General features: G+C 52.0%; 1 protein-coding gene across 2 annotated transcripts in view; it reads right to left on the bottom strand.

Annotated features, from left to right (window-relative positions):
* The window catches only part of CFAP77 (cilia and flagella associated protein 77), a 128104-nt gene that overhangs the window by 38952 nt on the left and 73759 nt on the right, over positions 1-15393 (bottom strand). For both annotated transcript variants that reach the window (XM_058524368.1, XM_058524369.1), the window contains 2 exons: positions 13628-13727; positions 12878-13106 (listed from right to left, as the gene is read on the bottom strand). In XM_058524368.1, coding sequence (XP_058380351.1) covers positions 12878-13106; positions 13628-13727 — 329 coding nt within the window. The remainder of the gene's footprint in view (positions 1-12877; positions 13107-13627; positions 13728-15393) is intronic.

The following is a 15393-nucleotide window of genomic DNA, read 5'->3' as shown; positions in this document are numbered from 1 at the left end:
TTTGATAAAGAACTGGTTGATATTTGATATTGAAATTATTGATAAGGAGTTTAATGCGATGAAATAACTTGCTCAGGATCCGTATCTTGTAATACTGCACGAATGTGGTTGCAAATAGCAGACTCTAGGCCATGCCTGGCCTGCAGACATCCTTAGTTTGGCCTGTAGCATTTAAAAAGTCTTGTTTTTATTATTTTTTTAAAAAATCAGAAGAATTCATATAAAAATTCAAAATGTCTGGCTTTCCCTAATGAGGCAGTATATTATCTGGTAAGAGTAGGCCCACATCCCCACATGTCAATAACTGGCTAGAGCTGCTACCCTTAGATTGGGCATGTGCTTGAGTTTGACGCAGTCCCCACCCCTCCCTCTTGCCTTACACAGGGACAGCTTCGCCCTTTTACCTGCCAGGCCTCTGTAGGCATGTGAATTGTAGCCCTGGCTCTATGTCTCCTAAATAACAAAAATACTTGGTGTCTCACTTTCTTGCCAAGAGCTCTTTACTGACGAACTCACTCCATTTCTTCTGACATAGGGGGAGGAATTAGTAATCCCACTTGCAGATGGAGAAACAGAGGCCCATGGAGATTGTAAATGATGTGCTCAAGTCCTTCAACACGGGGGCGGGACCGTGCTACGCTGAGTCTGGAGTCTTCAGGCTTCTAGGCGAGTTTTCTCTCCTCTCTCGGCCTTCATCTCTGCTCCCTCCAGAGAGGGGGCTGGGAGGGGCGGGAGCGTGGGGGATGAGAGGAACCTCCCTTAAAGGAGGAAGCGGGTGATGAGGCCTTGAAAGGAAAATCTGGTCAGGGGGCTTGGGGCCTGGGCCCCAAGACACTCTTAGGGGCCCATGAAAATGTTTTAATTTCTTTTAAAATCAGAAGAAAAAAATAAAAATAATCCAGTTTGGATTATACTCTTCTTTATACCAGCATGACCATAGAATATTTTTAATTATTTTTTTTTATGGAGGAAGGGGCTCACGAAGCAAGGGTGTCCAGGGCCCCCGGAAGTCCTGCTGCAGCTCTGGGGAGGAGGGTGCCTGCCCTCAGGTCCAACTGGCCTGGAGCTGGGAGACACAGTCCTCGGCCTGGGTCAGAAGTTGCATTTTAATACTGTCTCCCCTCATCCTGTTGAGGCCAGAGACCCTCAATCTTGAGAGTGAATGAGAATCGCCCCAAGAGCCTTTTGAAAGTAGAGATGCCTGGGTCCCACCATCAGATGTTCTGACTCACTGGCCCTCGGCTGGGGCCCCGGCATCTGCGTGTACCAAGGGTGCATTCCCCCACCCCCTGGGTGGTCCTGGCCCATGTGGTCTGGGCACTCTTTGGGGGTTACAGCTCTGAGCCTTTCCCTGCAGAGGACCCTGCAACGGTGGCCACAGCACCCTGTCTGGGGTGGCCTGGCTGGCCAGCTCTGGCCCCAAGGGACCGCTGCAGCCCCTTCACCTCCCCCCCCCCTTTTCCTTAATTGTCCCTCCTTGGCCCGAGGGCTGTCTTCCCTAACTAGCCTGGAGGGAGGGTGGTAATTGAGGCGCAGCCTCTCTCCAGGCAGGACTCTTAGAGCTAATTAGAGAAGAGGACCTCTGGGCTTGTGGTTATTTTTTAATTGTTTGTGGATCCAACATAAAAGCTAATGACAGAGGAGGGAGACTTAGTTAGCACAGTCCTGACTCTAAATCTGTCTAAGAGGTCATTTGCAATTTGTTAACATTTCTCACAAGGGTGAATTCAATTAGCAGTTCAGCACAGCTGCCCAGGGTGGCAGGATGGGCAGCCGAGCTGGACCGGCTTTCAGGAAGCTTCTCCCAACCTTGAGTGCCTGCACCCAAAACTTTGGAGCTCTCCTTGTGCACCCTAGACTCGCCCCCGGCTCCGGGCTGGCTGTGGCTTGAGCTCCCGGAGAGAAAAGTCTCGACGAAGCCGCATGGACATGACTGACAATGAAATATCCCCTGGACCACTCAGGAATCCAGTGTGAGGGGATCCTGGCATCCGAGGAAGAGGTGAGTAGCAGATGGGGTGTCTCTGCTGGGGAGGTAGCAAGGGAGGCAGAGAGAGAGAGAGCCGGGAGAACAATGAGGGGCATCTAGCACAAGCCGAGGAGGCCCCCCTCCAGCCCAGCAACCCCCCTGGTGGACGTGACCCTGAGGATCTGCACACAGCTCCTCACTGTCGCCGGGGAAATGAGAAGCAGCCTGGATGTCCCTCGATGGGAGACGGATACACCCACAGTGGGCGATTCAGACAGCGGACCACGGTGACATTGGCAAACGTGTGGAGGGAAGAAAGCAAGGCACCACACAAAGCGATGTATATGGTATGAAACCACACTAAATAACACGCATTATTTATGGGCATCAACAGAATAGCAAAAACGTGACAACCTGGTAGAAAGCATCATAGTCCAACCTCAGGATGGTCCTCGGGGACAGAGGGAAGGGCGTGGGGTTAGGAAGAGGGCAGAGGGGCTTCAAGCTGTATGTGTTGTATTTTATTTCTTTAATGATAAAAAAAAAAGGATCAGAAGCAAATACAGCCAAGTGGTGACACTTGTTAAATCCGATTTGTGGGTTCGCAGGAGTTAGTTATGTAGCTTCTGAACGTTCATATTTTTTTGGAGAATTTCCTCATAAACACAAAAGAAACGATTGGCAAAAATGTTTGCTCCTCAGGAAAGCATTTATACCGCTCTTTTGGCTCATTACAACTCTTGAGTGTGGCCCTGATTACAACTCTTGACTGATTACAAACCACTTTCATATTTTTCACAAAAATATAATGGGCAACATGTAACAGGACTCAAAGGGCAGCCATCGTGAAATAATAACACTGAAGGCAGTTTTCTCAAAACCCAACGATATCTAAAATACAGGACTTGCTGGCTTTGTGTTAAGATGCTTTAACGATTGTAGCTGGGTGAATGGTGAGTGGCCCCCCAAAAGATATATCCTTGTTCTAACCCCAGAACCCGTGAATGTGACCTTATTTGGAAAAGGAATCTTTACAGATGTAATTAAGTCAAGGACCTTGAGATCAGATCACCCTAGCTTATCTGGGTGAGTCCTTAATCCAATGCCAAGTGTCATGAAGAGACAAAGGAGGAGACATAGACGCACAGAGCAGAGGCCGTGTGAGTGTCGAGGCAGAGGCTGGAGTGACGAGTGACGCAGCCACAAGCCAAGGAGGGGGCCACCAGGAGCTGGAGGAGGCGGGAAGGACCCTCCCCTAGAGCCCTCGGAGGAAGTGCGGCCCTGTGATGCCTCGATTTTGGACCTCTGGGCTCCACGTTATGAGAGAATAAGTTTCTGTTGTTTTAAGCCACCGAGTCTGGGGTAAATTGTTACAGCCGCCCCAGGAAACTAAGAACTGAAGCCCAGTGCCCGACAGGTCCATGCCCAGGGAAGAGCTGGTTGTCTCATGTGTCTTCAACATTGGAATATGGGCTGTTTCCAACATCAGCATGGATCACAATCAAGCTATCCTTTTTCATGCAGTCAGGCAACAAGCATTTATTGAGCACCTACTATATTCCTGACACGTGCTAGGCACTGGGGATACAGCAGTGAGCAAAACCAGGCATGATGCAGTCTCCCTGTGGCCCTCTCCCGCCCCCTCTGCCTGCCCAGAAACAACATGCGCTGCCCTACTATGTGATCCATTTCTTGCCGGTGTTATCTTGTGTCTCATTTCCTGTCTGTATCCTAAACACCCAGCATGATGCCCAGCACAGGCAGGAACTAAATGAACACACAGCACAGGGCGGAGGTAACGACTGTGGCCTTTGAGATCAAATCCCAGCATGGCCACATTCCGGCCATGTGATCGTGGAAAAGTGTCTCTGGGCCTCAGTCTCCCCAGCTGTAAAATGGGGAGAAGAGAGTTGCTACCTAAAGTGTCGTTCCGAGGGTCAGTGAGAAGATGAGCATAGAGCACCCATCACCGTGCCTGGCCCCCCAGGAGCTGAAGAAACGGGAGCTGGTATTATTACTAATCCCAACGAATGCAGGGCGCCGGGTTTCCGGCGTGAACGGCCGCCAACCCCTGGCCTCCAAAGGGCAGGGGACTGAGTGGGGCCTGAACTAGTCCTAGTGGGACACACTCGTTCTATGAATTCTTTCAGGTCCCACACGCAGCAGGATGTCGGGGGGGCGTGTCAGGCTTGAGGCCTGGCTCTTCACGCTGCACCAGGGGGTGCTGGCCGGCTCCCGAAAGTACCAGCTCCTCCGTGCCCCTTGTCACGGGGGCCACGTGTCACTGGAGCCACGTGTCGCTGGAGGGGCAGAACCAGCTGCACCCCAGAAACTCCCCTGACTGTGTCCAGACTGAGGCTGCGGAGGTGAGAAGGGGCCGTCAGCCGGGCCGGGCACGAGCCCACTTCCCACTCCCCAAGCCTTTGCCCACGACAAGGTGGGCCAGGCCGGCTCTGCCGCACGATGCGGCTGGGAGGCCCCGAGGGGGAGCGGCCGGCCGCCTCGTTAGCGCTGACCCTGGCGCCCGCCGCCTCTGATGGATGGGGTTCGGCCGGGACAGGCCCGGGGGAGCGGCGGCCCCATCCATTACGGCCCATCAGCACCTCCCGGAGCCCTCCCTGCTCCCAGAGCCGCGGGCCGCGGGCCTCGGGCTGGGAATAAATCTCCGTCTGGGCCGCAGGAGAGCGACGGGGGGGGGGGGGGAGAGGCCAAGCGTGAAAAATGTCTCCTTCCCGGCTTTGGCAACAAAGCCCCGTGGAGGAAGGAGAGAGGGGGAGTTTGGCAGGTGGGAGGGGACGGAGCAGGAGCAGCTGGGCCGGGGGCCTCAGGAGGCTGGGCTTCCAGGAAAGGAAAGGGGAGAGGACGGGTCCCCCAAAAACCTCCCCCTAGCTACATCTCCCTGGCTGGGCCCCTTTTAACAAAACTCCCTCCAGACCAGGTCCCTGGAAGCAGGCCGGCTCCGAGGGGAGGGGCCCCTGTCGGATCCTGTCTGGGGTGTCCCGGCTAGTGATGCACAAGTCTGAGGTGCCAGCCAACACCTCCGCCTCCTGTAAGAATCTGTTCCGGCTGCTGAGTGCGAGGGTCCTGGGGGAAACTGCCTGGACCCGAATCCCACGCTTCCATTCTCACCTGTGACCTCTTGCTAAGGAACATAACCTCTCCGTGCCTCAGTTTCCCTGCGGGTGAATGGAGGTGTCGGGCTGCAGAGGATTAATTGAGTTACTCTGTTGAAAGCCGGGCCCCCAGTAAGTGCTCGTCAGCGCTGGCTGTTGATTGCTGTAGCTGTTGTTCGCAGATGCCATCCTGCTGCTGAGGAATCGCCTCTGCGCCAGGCGGCCTGCACCATCGTGGACGGGGCTCAGGATGAGAAACGACTTTCTCGCCCGGGACTGGCTCTGCCTCCCGGAAGCATGCAGCCTGTGGCTGTGGACAGCAGCTCTGCAAGGAGACGTGGCTCGAATCCTGGCTCTGTTCCTGACTGACCGTGTGGCCTTGGGCGAGTGACTCTCTGAGCCTCAGTTTTCCCATCTATAAAATGGGGATAATAGTCCCTACTGGGTAGAGTTGTGAGGATTTAATGAGACGATGCATATAAAGTGCTCGACATTGCACTCATCGGCTGCTTAGCGAGGGTTCTGCAGATGTTAGCCACAAACACTGCCCGCAAACCCACACACTGGTCCTCGTTTTGTTCTCTGAAGCCCCAGAGAGCAAAGCTCCTCCATTGTCCTCATAGCAGGCCTTTAGAGAGTTGAGGACGATCTGTATCTTTCCTCATCCAGCTAGGAAGCCTCATTTCTTGTCATGTTCTTTGTGCACAGTGATCTCCCTCCTGCCCCATCCTACCTATTATCCTGATGTCTCCCCTCTGGGACACGGCTGTTTATGGGCCTTCCCCTGAGTGTATGATGCCCTCCATTTTTTAACTTGATGCTACAAGTGTGACCTGAGCAGCAGAATAGAGCAGAAAGGTCACCTCCCTTGTTCTGGACTTGCTACCTCTATTAATGTGGCCAGGGAACACATTCACTCTTTGAGGCAACATCACCGCGATGCTGATTCATAACATCAGCCAGGGCGGAACACAGCAGAGTCTGTTAAATGACACAGGAATCTCCAGCTTTACCATCTCCTCCCTGGGTCTCAAATTGTCTCTTCACTTTCAATAACTCTGTCTGAAAACCTTAAAAGGCCCTGGACCATATTTCTCCCCAACAAATATTTCATGAGTGCCTACTATGTCCTAGGCTCTGACAATATGGTGGTGGACAAAACTGACATTGTCCCCCCCGCCTTCCAGGACCTGAGTGTCCGGCGGAGAAGACTGGTGTAAGGCGGTGAACTATTTACCTACAGTTGCGGTCAGAGCTATGGATGGTGCCGGGAAGCAGGGTGCGGGGAGCGGGGAGGCCGGGGTGTGGGGAGGGTGGCAGTTTGCCTGGCAGGATGTACATTTCAGGCCAGCGCCCAGGTGAGGGGGTCTTTGCCAGACCCGCATGCTCCCCCTGGTGGTCAGCCCCGGTTTTGTTCGACCAGGTTTCAGGCCACCAATACATCCGGAGTTGGTCTCCCCATTCAGAAACTGCCTTGGATGCCCGGGAAGGAGCTTATTATTATTTTATAGGCGTTTGGGTGGGTGGCTTGGATTTTGGCCATCGGCTCCAGGAGACGCAAAATAACCCAGAGTGATTGATGGGCCCGTTGTAAGTTTGTAAAATATATCAGCTTGGCAGAGAGAGATTCAAAAAACCTGTCAGGCAGCAAACATTTTTTAACCGCCTGTAAAATTTCCTCCATCCTTCACATTTGTCAGTGTCAGGCTGAGGGTGCATCTGATCGCGGGGCGAGCGGCAGCTGCAGGCAGAACGGGGGGGTGCTGGCAGCGTGTCCTGCCTTCTTGTGTTGCTTATTTTTCCACGGTCTGAACACTTTCGGCACCGGGATTGGAGGGGGTCTAGACTAGACTAATGGGCAGATGAGCTAAATATTCTAGTCTATCTTCAGCAAAGGCACTGTGATCGGTGCCAGGGATGCTCAGGTGAGTAGTGAAGGTTCTGGAAGCCCCATCAAGGAGTTTACTAGGAAGTGGGGAGCCACTGAAAGTGAAGGTGAAGTGACACATCAAAAGGGAAGTGCATTGGGCTCTTTTGATGTGTTCAGATTAAGTTTAAAGTTCTAAGAAAAATCTGGACAGGATGGTCTTACATAATATATAGATATTCTGTCTTGGCCCCCCTCTAGTGTAGAAAAAACTTGGGTAGCGTGTCTACCTGTGTCACCTCCGTCCTTGTGTTTGTTAAAGAGGCGGATTAGTGCCATGGTCACCATCACAGGTGTTCAGGCCAGATAATCCCTATCCCATTGCAGAGCAGCCAGGGCAAATGACTTCACCTCTCTGACCCTCTGTCTCTTCTTCTGCAAGATGGGAGTATAAGAGTTCCAACCTGGTACTCTCTGAGCTGTTCAGAGTTATTAAAGGAGAGGATGCATCTGAAGTGCTCAGTGCAATGTCTAACATGTAATAGTAACAATAATACATAGTTGCCATTATTAGTTCAAAGCGGAGGTCTACCCACCTTCCATCTGGCGCATGTCAGACCCTGGCTCGCAGGGGGCTGTTTGCTCATTGACTGAGTGATGGATCTTCCTGCTCGCATCCTTGCCTTGTGTGTGGCATGAGGCTCCAAGGCAGGACGGTGGTAGAGCACTGGGCGCCTAGAATCTGCCAGGAACGCCAGCTGCCACCCAGCTCTCGCTGCTCCCCGCTCCCCGCCATCCCTGACTCATCGTAATCGACAATGCTGGACCAACTAGGAGGTGTAACAATTAAGATGTGCTGAGAGCATGTGAACATTTGCAAACACTTATTAAAACGCATCAATAATTAAGCACGTCTTTAATAGTTACATTTCTGGCCTCCAGACATATCTGTTTATGGACCTTGAGTCGCAGCATGCTTTGAGATCTGTGTTATGGCCTTACACGCTGGTAATGAGAATTTAATATTCTCCCCTGACTTGAATTCTGAGATTTGACAGTGAAATGGTAGAGCAAGAATACACAGGCTCTTTCCTAGTCCTGATCCTAGAGGTCTCGTCTGCAAAGCCGGCGGGCCAGACCGGGTACAAATTCAGGCTCTGTCACTGTGTGGCCTCAGGTTGGGTCCGTGCCCTCCCTTCCCTGGGCTGTGAAGTGAGCAGAATGATACCTGCCCCGCAGGATTGATATTAGGCTTAACAATTAATCTGCCACGTGTAAGCTCAATTCACAGCAGCTTCTGCTAGCGGTGGCCCCTACCACTATCAGAGGACAAAAAGAGGCAGCAGTTAGCCGAGGGATCAAGATGAGCAGTCTACACCAGCGGCTGCAAACAGCCAGATAACGGGACCACCCAGATAACGAGAATGAGAGAAGCCGGGCGGGTGGGGAGCACGCGTGGATTCTGTCCAGAAGCCGCTGCCTCTGGGCCCCGGCTCTGGTGCCAGGCAGGGGTGCAGACCCAGGTTGCCAGGCTTCTGACTTGTTAAGAGAAGTGGGAAATCCAGGTTTTTATATGAAATCTCCTGACTTTTAAAATGTGGCAACTCATTCGAACTTCTTTTTCTTAAGTACTCCACGGGTGCAACAAACACCTCTGCGGATCGGCTTGGGTGTGGCCCCCATTCTTGACTAAATGTCTACATGGGCCCCCTTATCCGGATAATTGTTTACATCTCCACTTCCTTTTAGTCACAGAGGTTCCTGGATGGAAATGTACTTTTCTGATTTAGTGACGATCTGTAACAAATTGGTGTGGATTGGGAACCAAATCGGCTACCTGCAGAGGAAGTGACTGAATAAATCTCAAATTCAGGCTGGATCCCACTTGCCATTGAGAGATGGAGTGGGTGGGCGTGCAGGTTGCCCTGCCCTCATATCTATTTATTTTGTCCATCGTAAAACATACAAAGGGCAAGAAGATTTGAAATTGGGGGGCAGGGGCAAATAGCCGGGGTCAGAATTTTCTTTGGAGTGGCAGTTACAACCCCCATGCTCGTCGGCATCCCTAGATTAGAGACAGCATTTTGTCTATTTAGTCTGGGCTGGGACTTTACTTTTTAACACATCTGTAGTTATGAGTAAATGGCACTTGTTTATTTCTTTATTTCTGTTTTTTTTTTTTTTTGGCTGACAAAGATTGGCCCTGAGCCAACATCTGTGCCCATCTTCCTCCATTTTTTTGTATATGGGACGCCACCACAGCATGGCTTGATGAGCAGTGCCTAGGTCCACGCCCAGGATCTGAAGCCGCGAACCCTGGGCCGCCGAAGCAGAGTGAGCAAACTTAACTACCATGCCACCGGGACGGCCCCTTGTTTGTTTCTTTGTTTATTTATTTATTGGACCAAATGACCCCAACAACTCCTCAGGTAGTCGAGGGTAATCGGATTTGGTGTTTAACATGCTTTTAAAGTAAAGAAATAAATACAATCGAGGCTTATAAAAGGTGATCATTAGAGAATGGGCCTCGGCCCCATAACTTTAAAGTAATAGCCCCATTACGGAGAGGGCGATGGGTTTTTAACTGTTCCTTGCATTTCTGCTGTAAGGTTGAGGGGCTTTGCAGACAGGTTGGGCATCTCAGTAAAAGCTTTTGCAGCAGCCATTTAACCTCCATTTACGAAGAAATAAAGCGAAATTGATGCTGATTTGGGCCTGCGTTGGGGGATATTTTTGTTCCATAAAAGCCCTTTTGCTTGCAATTTGCTGAGCTGCCCTGTCACATCAGAAAGGGCTGCTGTTGATAAAGATAAAGCTTTATGGCCACGATATTTGCTGCTAACAGCAACCTAACGCAGCATTTTCATTTTTGTGCAATTAATGTTAACGTCTGCTACGAAAATTGTCATTAAATACCATTTTAAAATCCATTCAATTTGCATATGCAAAGCCCATTTACCATCACAGAAGATGTAGCCAGCACTCCATCACGTCCTTCCCCGGAATTGTAGCCACTCGGGTTTATAGCAATTTAAGATTTTATAGTGAAAGCTATATGATAATGGATGTCCTTTCTGAGCCCAGCTGACTTAAGTTTTTCCATTGTATATGGAATAATGCAGCCCCAGGGCCAGAAACTGTGGGTGTTCATGCTGTCCCTCGATCCCAAGGAGGCAAGACGGGGAAGAAAGGGCACTGGACAGAGAGTCCACCAGCCTAGCTCTAGATCTGGCTCTTGGCTGGTCACAACTTGCTGTGTGACTGTGGGAAAGTCTCTTCACCTCTCTGAACTTCTATTTTCCTGTTTTAAATAAGGGCTTTGAACCAGTGATTGCTAATGTCCTATGTGTTCTAATATTTTATATTTTTAAATATAAGCATACTAGGTTGAGAATCCAGGCCAACCTTTGTTGTGAAGAAGTTGTGTGAACTTGGGGGGGTCAATTAATCTCTCCCAGCCTCAGCTGGGTAAGTAACGCTGCCTACCAGGATCCTGCACAGGGTTTTAATGGCGATGAAATGAAATTGACGTAGACAGAACATACCCTGAGAATTGCAGAATGCCGCTTACTGCTGTAACATCCTATTTACAGAGGAGGAAACAGAAGCCCTGGAGGGCAAGAGAGTGGCGACCGAGCTGGGACTAGAACTCCAAGCTGACTCCTGGCCAGGGCTCCTCCTGGACACCATGCTGTCTTTGAGATACTGGTGACCAGCATGGTCTAGTCTAGTGATTTGGTGCACAGTGGTGACTCTGTGCTTCCATGCTCCGGGCAGTCTGTGAGAACAAGGGCAAGGAGGGTACGCGTGCTGGGGGGCTGCAAAAGAGTGGGGCGGGGCAGTCAGGGGAGACACCTCGCCTTGGAAGGGCTGACTTGGGGCATTATTTCAAAGGTGGGGGAAGGATGGTGTACAGACAATTAATTAATTCCGCCTAGAAGTGCCTTTCCAACGTGTCTCTAGTGTCACAGTCCAGGTTTTGAGGGCTGGTGAATAGAAATGCATTTCTGGGGAAAGAGATGTGTGTAGGATTCGAGGCCAGGCAAGATGGCCTGAGCTTGCCAAAGAGATGATGCTGAGCTGGACGTGGAAGAATGAGTAGCTAGGATGGTGAGAACAGGCAGAGGGAAGGGCATACACAAGTACGATGGCAAACACTGTGGGCAACACTACGGCGGGTCCTCGAAAAGCTACCCATAGAATTCCTGTATGACCCAGCAATTCCACTTCTGGGCACAGACCCACAAGAATTGAGAGCAGACACTGGAATAGCTGTTTGTACACTCACGTTCCTAGCAGCATTATTCACAATAGCCAAAAGGTGGAAATAATCCAAATGTCCGTCAATAGAAGAACGGATAAACAAAATGTGGTCTGTCCACACAATGGAATATTATTCAGCCTTAAAAAGGAGAGAAATTTGGACACATGCTACACCATGGACGAACCTTGAAGATATTATCGCAGACGAAATAAGCCAGAAACAAAAGGACAAATATTATATGATTCCAATGAGATACGATATCTAGAGTAGTCAAATTCATAGAGACAGAAAGGAGAACAGTGGTTACCAGGGGCTGGGGGGGTGGGGGGAATAGAAAGTTAGTGTTTCCGTTTGGGATGATGAAAAGTTCTAGAGATGGATGGTGGTGATGGTTGTACGACAATGTCAATGTACTTAATGCTACCAAACTGTATGCTTAAATATGGTAAATCTTATGCATATTTTACCACAATAAAAAAAGTGATTAGAAAAAAATAAAATAAAGAAGGAGCCACCACCAAAAAAAAAAAAGTATGGTGGCAGAGCCAAAGGAAGTCACCTGTCCAGAAACAGGGGGATGGGGGCAGGAAAGAGGCTGGGGATAGATTGTCAATGGCCTTGAATGAAGCAGGGCAGTCAATGTCACACAGATGGGCCAAGATACTGGCTTCTCAGTCACAGGCGTCTGGGTGGGGCTTGGGGCCGCTCACTGCTGGCTGAGAGCACTCTCTGTTTATTTGTACAGTGCGGTGTGCACGTCAGTAATTTTTGGAGTGGTGGTAAGTTTGTGCCCTGATATAGCACGAGTTAGGAAGCCCTGCTGTAGTGGACATTTGCTGCTTTGCCTGCTGTTGTGTTCTGTTCTCCCGCTGCTGGGAACAGAACCCCTATTTCTACATCTTTTCCACCATCAGCCCCTGTGGATTGTGGAGACTGATTCCAACCACGCCCCCCCCAAGGAAGGGCAAGGGATCAGGTCTGGCCAATCAGGGCGTCAGAATCCCCTGGCCTCAGCAATTGGTTCAGAGGCAGACATGTGATCCAGGACTGGCCAATCAGTGTATTTCAATCCCTACTCACAGCTGTTGGTTCAAGGATAGACGTGGCACCAAAGTTGGACCAAAGAATCTTAATCTCAAGGCTTTTGTAGTTCCCATATCCTTCCCACTGGGGTCACCAAGAAAATAGGACATAAGAGTGGAACTTCTCCTGGCCATTTTGCCAAGTGAGGAAGAAGCTTGTCAGAGAATGGAGCCAAAACTGGGAAGCACAGCCAGGACATGCAGAGACACACCAAATGCTGATGACACTGCCTGATTGCCTAGATCCAGCTATGCCTGTAGGTCTACCCCTGGGGTTTTAAATCATGTGAGCCAATAAATTCCCCTTAAAAAAAATCAAGGCAGTCTGAATTGAGATTTGATTACATGCAACCACATTCTACTTTTATAGAGTTGGGACATGGGTCATATGTCACATGGGCCTCTGAGCCAATCACTGTCACCAAGGTTTGTGAAATGCACTGATTGGCCAGGCCTGGATCACTTGCCCCTCCCTGGAGTTGAAAGTGATGCTCCCAAATGGCTCCCTCATTCAGTCACCACTGAGCCCCTCCCCCACCCACCGGTGGTGAGGGGTGGAGCCTTGGGTGCCAGCCATCTTACCGTGCCCGGATCCCAAACGTCATGTTTGGAGGGAGAGAGGGCGGTTCCTTCTTGAGGCGCCGGTCGTCCTGGTCACTGATGCGGATGTCGTTGAGCTGACGATAGAGGAAATTCTCCCGAGCGGTTACCAGGCCAGCTTTCACTGCCCCCCGGTTCATGGCGATGTAATTCCGGGTCAGCTCTTGGGGGCAGGTGGGCTGCTGCTTAAACACGTTCCAGTGTCCGATGGCTGAAGGCAGAGAGACAGCCATGTGCGGTAGTCAGTCTGGCAACTAAAGCAGTCTGTGGCCTCTGACTGAGAAGAAACGGGGGCACGCCCACCTTCCCATTAACCCGGAGCCTGCAGTGTGACAGCCCTGCTGGCCCCTGGAAAGGGAGGGATCAGGATGCCCAGGGATTCCGGAGACCTGGGCATCCTTCATGGAGCTGGGTTCGCCTGGCCTTGACCTCCTCTGGGTGATCAGAGGGTTGGTCCTGAGCCCGTTCTGTGCCCACAGTTCAAAGGGCACAGAGCAGACAGTCTCTTGCCTGGGGACAAGGTTCCACACCAGCTGGGGCCCTTGCTGTTTCTCTGACACCTTAGACCTGGCCCCTGCTTGGTCCTCCCCATCTCCAAGCCCAGACCTGTGGTTCCCACCAGAATCGTGCTGTGAGACAGGCCCCTGGGCTCTCTTCCTCACGCATGGCCAGCTGCCGAGTGGCCAGGTCAAGAGCTCCAGCCCTCTTGGGCTCCAAAGCGTGCTCGCTCACCTTCGGGGACCCCTCCATCCAGCCCCCGGATATAGAGTCCATAATTAAAATTGATTCCAGGCAGACTGCAGCTTATTTCCCGGGGCTTCCCGAGTTCGGCCTGTTGGGGGGAGGACAGAGAACAGAGGTGAGGGGTGGAATCTCAGACCAATCATGTTATAACAAATTCAGCAGCAGGGAGTCATTGGATGCCCGCCTTCCCCAGGCCCTGGGGGCGACCTTCAGGGCTACGACAGTGTGGACGACAGCCCTGGCTGAGAGGAGCCTGAGCTGCGTTGGGCATTGAGAAGCCTGACCAGTGTGCTCGTGCTAAGGGGCGGGTGAGGAGAGCAGAGCCGTGGCCAGGGGTGGTCGGGACGGAGGCCTTGAAGGAGGAGGCGCGTTTGTGCGGCTGGAGCAGGGAGACACGTCCCTGCACTGAGCAGCGATTTGGGGTCCAGCCTAGATCTGCCTGCTAGAGCTGGACACGACTCACCAGTGTAGCTACGCCGGAGGACCTGGCTCCCAGAGACCCACTGCCGTTGAGGGAGCGGGCATCTGCCAACCTAACCCTTCATTCCTCCCGGGGATGGCTCAAACCATTGTCATTGTAACTCAGGGGACTCACAGCCTCCTTGAATCCTCACTGAGGCTGGGAGACGGTGACAAGGCCCACTTTCACCCTCTCGGCAGCTGGACAGCTGTTCTCACTCTCTGGGTCTCTGGTGAACATCTCCTCGACCCCCTAGAAGGGGTTTGTAGGAACAAAATTGCTCGGTTGATGCCACATTAATTGCCCCATTTTATAGATGGGGAACTGAGACCCAAAGAGGCAGAGTCATGATCCACGGCTCCTAAGGGATGGGGCTGGAATTCAAATGCGGGTGTGCTTGACCTCCAGGTGGAGCTCTTAATCATTATGCTGCACTGCCTCTCTTTAGACTAGCGGCTCTCTGAGGTCAGAGGTCCGATCCTGTATGGCGCTTGGAACATCATCATCTTCTTCCCCCCGATGAGCACTTGCTGAGTTCTGTGTTCCAGACACAACGTTCAGTTCTTCGTATGCTTCTCTCCCTTAGTCCTCACGACCGCCCTGTGAGGCAGGTCCCCTTACCCTCCCCATTTCTCAGATGGAGAAGCTGGGGCACAGAGAGGTCAGACAGGTCGCACAGGCCACGCAGGATGAAGTGGCAGAGCTGGGATTTGAACCCAGGCCATCTGTCTCCGGCCCATACTTAGATCCACCCGCTGAATAAATACCGACAAGCCCCAGGTTTGCATGGCTCCCTGAACCATCAGCCCTGTGGACTTTACTGAAAAGGGCAGAGTGCAGCTGTGCCTCCCCCCTCGCAGTTTCGCAGTTGCAGGGTGTCATGTCTCCCAGGACATCCCTGGCCCTGGCCTCGCCAAAGGCTGTCCAGGGGGTCTGGCGGCTCTGGCTCACTCTTTCTTCTTCTTCCATCTGATCTATGTTCCTATCTCTCCTGGGCGCACAGCGGTAGATGGTCAGGGACTCCCCCCCCATAGTGGATCATCACTGCCTTTGGAAAAAACCCCTCCCTCGGGCTGGTGGTCTGGGCCCTGCACCCTCCCACCCGCCCACCTCTGCAGCTTCGCCTCCCAGACTCCCCTCCGTGGCCCCGCGGTTTAGGTGCACTCCCCACTCCCCGTCCCTGAGGGGTCCGCAGGCATCCCTTTGCTCCTGGCCTGCCCTCCCCTTACTGGTCCTCATTCTTCAAGCTCTCTAGACCCCACTGGCTCGCAGTGGCCTCTCCCTCACCTGGCTT

The sequence above is a fragment of the Diceros bicornis genome, chromosome 28, assembly GCF_020826845.1.
Source record: "Diceros bicornis minor isolate mBicDic1 chromosome 28, mDicBic1.mat.cur, whole genome shotgun sequence".
In the NCBI taxonomy this organism is placed as follows: Eukaryota; Metazoa; Chordata; class Mammalia; order Perissodactyla; family Rhinocerotidae; genus Diceros; species Diceros bicornis.
This window is presented reverse-complemented; position numbering and strand designations above follow the sequence as displayed.